General features: G+C 47.2%; 1 protein-coding gene across 1 annotated transcript; it reads right to left on the reverse strand.

The window, feature by feature from the left end:
• Nucleotides 1–722: 722 nt before the first annotated feature.
• LOC136645497 (testis-specific serine/threonine-protein kinase 6-like) lies at nucleotides 723–1,556 on the reverse strand. The gene has a single exon (XM_066621759.1). It carries the CDS (start codon nucleotides 1,554–1,556, stop codon nucleotides 723–725), a length of 834 nt encoding a protein of 277 aa, XP_066477856.1.
• Nucleotides 1,557–9,847: the final 8,291 nt, after the last annotated feature.

Below are 9,847 nucleotides of genomic sequence, written 5' to 3' on the forward strand. Positions count from 1 at the left end.
GTGGGGATGTGCTCCTTAGGCTCCCTTCACCTAGTCTGAGCACTCTAACCACTGACCACACTAGTTCAGCCTACGCTGGGAATGCACACCCAGCTCTCCTGAAAAAGCATGGTGGCTTCTGGGCCACATTTTTCATTCAAATAGGATACTCTGCTCTGCTTGTGTTGGTTGAACACAGGCCGGGGGGGGGGGGGCAGGGGGCAAAATCTCTTGACTTCCAGAGGGCCTGGACTATGACAAAACAAACTATACAGTACAAAATACATTAATGATAAAATTTAGGAAGTGGGGATGTTGCACCTTCAGGTACCTTGCCCCACGCCCAATGCCTGCTCTCGGCGTTCCTGATCAAACAAGACCAAAAACAAAACAAAAACCTGGGGTTGAACCTATCCAGAGGAAGCATGCCTTTTCTTCCAAACAAAGAAGACACGTTGTAACACACAGAATGACAGCCAACACAAGAAAGAGGGTTTAAAAGATCTCATTGGCACCCAAGCCTAAATACATTCATTTGGAACCAAGTCCCTTAATGTCATAGGAACTCACATCTGAATTGTTTTTTCCCCCCATTTACTTCCCATGGTCAACATCCCAGTAACCTCTTGCCAGCAACTATATGTTTTCATTGTTCTGTTAACTTGATTCCCCCCTTGAAGCAGCTGCATCTGGTGGGTGTCCAGGTTCCGCCCCAGGACACCAAGTAGAGAAGGCTGCCCCACTTATGCTTCCCCTTTCAACCAGTTATTCTTGGAAACTTGTCCCACACAGGGTCGAGATTCTGGACTGAACTGGAGCAGCTGAGTAATCAGGGCTTTGCAGGGCTCAGACAGAGAAGGCAGATCTTCAGGGAACATGACCCCTCTCTTCTGGCGGTTAGGCATGTTATGGATGTGCGTGTCATCAAAGGGCATGCAGCCAGTAATCATCACATAAAGCATGACACCCAAGCTCCACACATCATACTTTTTTGGATCATAGGGGATGCCCATGAGCACCTCAGGGGAGGCATAAGCAGCTGACCCGCAGTAGGTGGTACTCAGTTCTGGATAGCCGCGTGACTCCTTGCCAAAGCCAAAGTCAGTCAGTTTTGCTCGCCGACCGTCTGAAGTGAGCAGCACGTTTTCACACTTGAGGTCCCGGTGCACCAAATGCCTGTCGTGGAGGTAGCGCACGGCACCCACGACTTGGGCAAAGATGTCCCGTGCTGCAGGAGCACAAGGTAGCTTCCCTGCTTGCTGTACCATTTGCAACAGGTCTGTAGATGCTGCTTCCATCACAATGTACAGTGTCCCATTGCAGACTTCGATGAACTCATAGACGCGTACAATGTGTGGGTGCCGAATCCCTCGCAAGATGGAGAGTTCTCGTGGCAGAAACTTCTCTACAAAGTCCCGGGGTGCTTTCCGTCGGTCCACCATTTTGATTGCTAGCGGGCCTTTGTACTTGGTAGAAGTGGCCACTCTCACCTTGGAATAGCTCCCCTCGCCCAGGGTTTGGCCCAGCCTGTAACCCAGGTCATTCAGAAGCTTGTCTCCTTTGGAGGCCCTTGACATGGTGACCTGGTATGACTGAAGAGGTCTTTAATATTCTTTCTGGGACTCAGTGCTTTAACCCATTATGATTGATATCTCTAGACCTTCACTCCCCATGTGCCCACTGAGGACCTGGCTGCAGAGTCATCACTACTCAAGCAGGTATTGTGAAGTGGTAAGAGTGTCATGAGTTATGTCTCCCTGTACATCATCAAGAGTGTCAGCTGCTAACTCCTTTGAATCAGAGCTAGCTTTTTCAGAGACTTTTTGGGGGTACTTGGAAGAGGCTTGGTATTCCCTTACTGAACAGTCTGATGGTTTATAATTTTTATCCTCTCTACAAAAGAATTCTGTTAAGTCTTCTCAATTCCTATAACTCTTCTTGGACCTAGTTTTCACTGAAGTGGTAAACTTGTGTCTGGTCTTACCACTTCAAACTTTTAAGTATGGGCTCACATAACTTAATGCTCCACCATCCCACCTCCTTGAAAAAAATAAAAAGTAAAAAAAAAAAATTTTTTTAAAAACCCTCTACAGAGAAAACTAGATATAATGTAGAAGACTAGTCTAGCCTTCTTGTTAATATGCTAGTTTTCTAAGTGTAGGAATACTATTTTCATTGGAGACCATTCCAATATGAGTCCTTACCTGCATCTGTAACAGCCCAGAGATTTACCATCTCAGTGAGAACTAAGGACCCAATCCTAAACAGTGTTGCAACCGTGCAATTGTGCATTGTCGCAAATGTGCCGTAAAGCACGTTTGTGAGCCCTTAGCACCAGAGCTAGCCCAGTGCTAGTACCAGTGGAACAAAAGTGCTCTGCCGCTCCACAGTCACCCAAACCATTGGGTGGCAGAGAGGTGGGTGGGGGAGGCAGGGAGGTGGCGTTCTGGGTGAGGGAGAGGCGGGGGAGGGCGGGGACGAGGTGTGCCAGGGGAGGGGGTGGGGCAGGAGAGAGGTGGGACCAGTGGAGTTCAGCTCCACTGGATCCTGAGCTCCATGTCAGGCTGTGCGATGTGATATGGAGGCTCTTGATTCTATGGCAGCCCAAGGTCTGAATTGAGTAGCCCCATTGCGGGGCTACTTCCCTTACCCAGGGGAAGGCGATGAAAGTCCCCCCAAGGAGCTGGCAGCAGCTGCCCTGTTGCACACAGGATGTTTCAGCACTGCGGCAGCCCAGCACAACAGGCAGCTCAGGATTGGGCTGTTAGTCTTCTATGCTTTGGAGGGTTTTCTTCTGGAATATCAGGAGTTATAGACATTCCTTCAGAATGTTGTATTACTTCAAAATGTTTTACAAATCACTTTCCAAATGATTTGAAAGCGCACAACCAATTTATGCCTAGAATGTAATATTGTAGGGGAGTTTAGACTGTCTAGATTATGTAAATAGGCCCACAATTTGAAAGGAAGATGGAGCATTTGAAATCTCTTGTGTTAATATATATTAGCATCACAATTTATTCTATAAAGGCAGGTGGCTTCATCTCAGCAAAATAATTGCCCTGAGAATAAGAAAAATCTAAGAGATCTCTAAGGAACCTCAAGGTCAAACTTCTGATGACTAGAAATAAAAGCTTTCACTCTCTCTGTAGGAAATGTTACACACATTTTTTTTTATTGTCGGATGTAGATTCCTTTAATTAGATGCTTCCTTTAATCTCTACAGAGGTACAATAACGGAATACCGGAATCCTGCCTGTGATGGGACCTAACCCTAGCTGGTGAGGTAGTATGCTAAACATCTTCCTCTGGAAGATCATGCTATAACATTATAGATATTCATCATAACTAAAAACATACACAATCTTAAATGGTTTCCAAGGAAGAAATCATAGACTTTTCCTCAAAGAAGGGTTCATCTTCCTTTAATTCAATTTAAGTTTCCTGCTAAGAATATAAATTACGTTTACTGATCTGAGGTCAATCACACCATTGTTTAAAGAATATTTGGGGGACTAAGGACCTTCCCTCCACACTTTTTCAACATTTCTATCCTCTTTCCCAGATATTTTCCATGGCTAGCATACTAAATCAGAATGTGGGCTAATTATAACAGTGGGTAAAATCTAATTCCATAAAAACGCTTCAGGGTGGGGATTCATACTGTTCAGCACTGAGGGGCACATTGGAAATGTATCACAGAGTTCAAACACTAGAGCTATTTTGGTTATGTTAGTTATATATCTGTATATTATTATCATGAACTCAGTAGAGTATGGTTTTCTCAAACTCTGGATTGCAACCCAACTTTTGGTGGGTCACATGCCTTGGTTGACAACCTTCAGTCTCGAAAGACAATGGTATAAGCCTACAGCACCTGGTATTCCCAGGCGGTCTCCCATTCAAGTACTAACCGGGCCTGACCCTGCTTAGCTTCCGAGATCAGACAAGATCAGGCATCTGCAGGGTAACCAGAAGCCACTTGTTTGTTTCAGTTAATTGGAGACCTGAGGAGCCCTGTGGAGTCGTCCACGCGGCTCCCTGCACCCTCAGAGGATGGTGCTGCTGCCATGTAAGAAGGAAAACCCCCCTTTGTCCCTGGCAGCGGTACAATCCTCGGGATCAGGTCACTGCCATAGACTCACCTCCACAAGCACTTAGGTGGTTAGTCTACCTCCTAGACATAAGTGCACAAGTGTTAGGTGTGCACTTATGTTCCTTACAGGTTCCTCCATTCATTTTGCTAGAAAATAGGCAAAAGTGACGCGAGTATGGTGGTGGCCATCTTTTCTAACTCTGAGCTCGCTTGGAGAAATTCTAGCGTGGCTAGCATGTTAGAACCTAAAAAAATGACGTGCCCCCAGTTGCTGGAATATAAAAAAAAACAACCAAGCTCTCTAGCGCTTCTAGCACTAGAAGCTAAAAGAAGAATGCTAAAAGAACCCCTGCTAATTGGGTAAGAGGCACTTTTTCAAGTGGGTGCTCTTTTTTAGCAGGGGGAGAGTAACTGGCCCACCTCACCCCAGCACTGTCTGTTCTAGTGGCTGTCTGCTGGTATTCATTTGCATCTTTTTAGATTGTGAGCCCTTTTGGGACAGGGAGCCATTTAGTTATTTGATTTTTCTCTGTATACCGCTTTGTGAACTTTTAGTTGAAAAGCGGTATATAAATACTGTTAATAATAATTTAATAATAATGCAGCCTAGGATTCCTTAACAAACTACAGCCCCTAAACCTCCCCCCCCCCATGATTTGGGGGAATATAAGTGTAGCAAATGTGGATTAAAGCTGATTGATGTACCAAATTCATTTTGCAATACATTTGTTTTGTACTATATAGTTTGTTTTGTCATGGCCTGGGACCCCGGAAGCCCGGGGATTTTGCCCCCCTGCCCTCCTCTCCTCAGTCCTGTAAGCACATGCAAAGCTTCCCCTTTGCAGGCTAGGATGGAGATAATGGCCTTATGCACCGGCAATGAGAGCCCGTTCATATGTGGTATTTTGGATCACAGGCAAATTAGGATCCAGTAATTTGAAAGTCATAACGAAAGACATGTTTTCTTTGTTTTTAACTTCTAGGGAGTTTCTGTGTTTTGGATGAACTGGATGTTCTTCTGATGTTGAACTGCAGTGGCTTTTGGCTCCAAGCAATAAATGTTTGTACTGTACTGAAAAACATAATGAACGTGGGCTTTTTATTTGCGTCCTCTTTTCCAATCCTTTTAGCTTTTGCCATAGTGTTTATTCTCTGAGTAGCGAGAAGCTTGTGCACCTGGGTGCATTATAATTATGAGAAACCAGATAGTATGATAGAGGATTCTCTGTAAGAAGCTTTCAGCTGTCATGGTTTCCTCACAGTGCTAGCAGTGAGATGAATGGACAAGCAGGCTCATGAAGAAATGCCTGGCAAAAGAACTGGGAAAGAACTGGAAGGGAAGACTTGTGCAACAGAGTTACAGGAGGGCCAAAAATACAATCTTGTCTGATCTTGGAAGCTAAGCAGGGTCAGGCCTGGTTAGTACTTGGATGGGAGACCGCCTGGGAATACCAGGTGTTGTAGGCTTATACCATAGTCTTTTGAGACTGAAGGTTGCCAACCATTATGAACCTTGCCTCTTCTGCCTTTCTAAACAAATAGAGCAGGGTTGAAGACATGTGAAATCACCCAAAATTGAGGCGGGGTAGCTTATATCACTACAAATAGCACAAGGGCAAATGTGCACACATGCCATCAGGACAGATGGCTCCTGGTCCTCACAGCCAAGGCAAGTGCGCCTGGGGCACCCGTGGCGTGGGGAGGGAGAGAGCGACAACACAGGTAGGGCAGTCTATGGGGCCTCTTGAGGCCTGGGAGGGAAAGGATAAATGAGGATCCCCTGATGACCATGAAGGAGAGGACAGAGCAGGAGGCAGGCCTTGAAGGGAGGGAGCATCCATCTCCTGCTGCTGAGAACACCCCGCTGGTGGGTGGAAGATGAGAAGGCTGAGATGAACCCTCTCCTTGCCCAAATTCTGAAGCTCCCCAGAGAAAAGCTTAGAGGGGCAGACCCATGGGACAGTTGCCCAGTTGTGTGGACTTTCACTCCCCCCCCCCCCCGTGGTTTCACACACTCCATGCTATTCATTAAAAAGGGGAAAAAACCCACCAAACACACATTAACTCTAACAAGTAACAGCAACAGACTCCAAAGGCACCAGGATTCCTCCCCAGTGTAGCATGACTCAGAGGTTGATCTCCTAGAAGCCCTCAATTCTAATCTTGCCTTTGGCATGAATTTACTAAGTGACCTTACATAAGTCACTTTAAGTTCTTTCCCCCCCCCCCCCCAGGGATTTGTAGTTACATGAATACAGCAAGGGATCTCAGAGAATTCTCAGCATCATCATCAAATGGTAGTTCTCAGGAATGTCTGGGGAAATTAACATTCATAGATTTGTAGTCAAAACAGGGGTGCTCAGGAGGTAGAACAGGATCTACTGGTGGACCTCTGAATAATTTGCAGTTCTCCAAGGATTTCACACTAACAACTGTTCAATGATAATGACTAAAAGGATTTTTTCTGGCACAACAAAAATAAATTCCCTGGCCGAAAGGCACCTTGTCCCTTAATTTAATGTGTGTGTCTGCTCCCTTCAGCTACTATTTTGCATTTGACTTCAGTTGGTGAATCTTGACATTCTAGTAAAAAAACAGAGTTGGTCCTGTATGCCTGAAGTCTGCCTTTCTATGGTCTAGAACAGGGGTGTCCAAAGTTTTTGGCAGGAGGGCCACATCATCTCTCTGACACTGTGTCGGTGGCCGGGGAAAAAAAGATTTAATTTACATTTAAAATTTGAATACATTTACATAAGTATACATTAATGAATATATTAAAGATGAACTTATATGAATGAATGAAGGTCTTGCAATAGCTCAAGGCCTATAAAAGGCCTTGTACAAAGCAAGGCTGGCCTTTCCCTTGCTGCTGCTACGGCATCACAGACTTGAAACAACAAGCAGTAAAGGGAGCCCGCATCCCACAGCTCATGCGAGAGGTTAAACAGTCGCCCTCATGCTGAGAGCAGTTGTGTCGGGCCAGTGCGGGCTCCAACAAATCTCTGGAGGGCCAGAGGCTCATTGGAGACTAGGGGCTCTCTGAGGGCCACTTTGAGAGTCCTCGAGGGCTGCATGTGGCCCCAGGGCTGGGGTTTGGGCACCCCTGGTCTAGGAACAGGATGGCCAAACTTGCTTAATGTAAGAGAGACATATGATAAAACTTCAGGTATTTGAACTGCAATATTTAAGAAGCATTTAAATTCTTATATAAACTCACATAAACACTAAATATGCTTTAATTCAATGGATTCAGTTTATACCTGCTAATTATAAAGTTGAAAATTTACAAGAGAGTAAACCTCGGCAGAACCTACTTTGGTGTAAGCAAGTACAGAACTAGACAATATTGGGAAATCAATCACAGCTGGCCTAAGTAACATGCAGTTTGGGCCTCCAATTTTGGAGACTCTGTATATATAAATGGCAAGAGGCTCTAACTCAGTGCTTTTCAACCAATCTGCCATGGCACATTGGTGTACCATGAACAGTCCACAGGTGTGCTGCAGGCATTTGGGGGAGGGTCAATTATTAGTAGAACCAATTTGGGATGGGAGAACACCAGCAACACAGTGTGCATTATCAAAAAACCTGATGGTGTGCTTTGACAAGTTTAGCAATTGTCAGTGTGCCATGAGATGAAAAAGGTTGAAAATCACTGCTCTAATGAATCGTGTTAAGTTACAATGACTTGTAAGGGCGCAAACCAAACCTGCACTGGAGCAGGCAAACCAGGAGGCTTGCACGCAGATTCGTTGGCTGCAGCGGCTCAGACAGAGGCAAGGGGAAGCTCTTCCCCTTACCCCTGGGTAAGGGCTGCTTGTCCCTATGGGTCTCCTCGGACCTGAGCCACCTCTGGAGGTGACGCAAGTCCAAGGAGAGCGGAGCAGCTTGAAGCTGCTCCTTTCTCCCCAGAATGGGGGTTGGGATCCGGCATAACCACCAGGTCCCAGCCCCAGCTCCCCACACGCCCATCCCCAGGGCCGCCTATCGCCTGCCCTCTCCTGGCTCAGAAACGCCTCCCTCCCGCCTCCTCCACACACCCCCCACGCCTACCTTTGCCGCTTGTATTGGTGCAGGTGCGCTGACACATGTAGTGGCGTGGAAGCCACCGTGGAGTCTTCTGCTGGCCTCTGTGCATTGGCGCATCTAGAGGCACCAATGCAGCTTCATCCCATGGAAGCACAAACGTGCTTTACGGCACGTTTGGGACCCTCCTGGGGCACCTATGCCGGCATAAGTGCCAGTTACGATTGCGCCCTAAGTTTACTACCTCAGAGCCCAAGCCTATGCATACCTACTCAGAAGTAAGTCTCACTATACTCAATGGGGCTTACTCCCAGGTAAGGGTGGATAGCGTTGTGGCCACAAGCACTTAGTTATTCCCCCTTTTAAAATCTCTTAGGGCTCAATCCTATCCAACTTTCCAGCACCAATGCAGCCCCAAGGTAAGAGAACTAATGTGCAGTTACAGGGAGGATGCCTCCATGACTGTCCCCCCCCTCCCATGCAGCACATGCCCCACTCTCACAGCTGCATCTGCACTGGAAAATTGGCTAGGATTGGCCCTTATTCAGCAATTTTCAACCACTGTGCCATGGCACATTAGTGTGCCACGGATGCTCTGCAGATGCACCATGGGAGTTTGGGGAGGGTCATTTATTAGTAGGGCAATTGGGGGATATGATCCCCTTCCCAGCTGCATGGTGTGCCTTGTCAATGGTCAAAAACTGATGGTGTGCCTTGACTCTTTTAGCGCCTCCACAGCATGACATGAGATTAAAAAAGGCTGAAAAATCACCGCTCTTAGTACACGGCACGCTCTGCATGCTTTGCTTTGGAACAGACCGCTATGTAGTTTTTGGGAAGCACATATACAGATAGATAGAAAGTTACAGAGAAGTCCAATCACTAACAGCCCAATCCTATCCACACTTTCCTGGGAGTAAGCCCCATTGATTCTAATGGGCCTTACTTCTGAGTAGACATGCATATGATTGGGCTCTAAATCCTGATGCTGATAGTGCTCCCCCCCCTTCTTTTAAAAGGGGGAAACAGATGAAAATCTTGCCCCAGCTTTAGGAGGAGGAAGAAAAAAAGGGAGGGGGGAAGCTCAGGACCCTTTCCCAGGAGGCTCATCATCATGATGATTCTGCAGTATTGTCCTTTCCCACGAGACAGGCTGGAACCTGCTCCCCAGAGCGAGCCAGGAGATAGAGAGCGGTGGGGGAGGAGTGAGAGAGTGTAAATATTCTAGGTCAGAGGACAAAAGAACGTCGGCTGACCAATCAACTCTTCGCACCGGACGCTTTGTCACACACAGTTCCATTCTGGTGTCTCTGCGTTCCATGGACGGTTCCATTCCGCGAGGGGGGTCTTTTCACCCCCACCTTAGACATGCCCAGTGTTGAGGTCCGATCGCTTAAACGACGCGAGACAGGACTGCTGCGAGGCAGCTGCCAGCTTCGGCCCCCGTGCCTGTCGCCAGTTCCTCCCTTGTAGATTCTTTTCCCGTGTGGTTCCCCCCCTCGGTGCAGAGGCAATGGGCCGGCCCGCCCGACTATAAAAGGACGGCGCAGCACATGCTCGCCTTAGACAGAGGGGATCGTTTGGAGGAAGTGGAGTGTGTGCGCTGAACGTGAAAGCAGTGACTCTAGGGTGGGGGGGCCTGACAAGTGGGGGGAGCTGGAGGACAGGGAGCACGTCGCTTGCCTGTCGCTGTGAAATAATAAGGGGAGAACTCTGGGGTGTGTGTGTGGGGGGAGAAGCCAGTGT

Source organism: Tiliqua scincoides, chromosome 1, assembly GCF_035046505.1.
Source record: "Tiliqua scincoides isolate rTilSci1 chromosome 1, rTilSci1.hap2, whole genome shotgun sequence".
Lineage (NCBI taxonomy): Eukaryota > Metazoa > Chordata > Lepidosauria > Squamata > Scincidae > Tiliqua > Tiliqua scincoides.

Coding starts and splice junctions, on each gene's coding strand:
- LOC136645497 (XM_066621759.1), bottom strand. CDS start 1,556: ATGTCAAGGGCCTCCAAAGGAGACAAGCTTCTGAATGACCTGGGTTAC.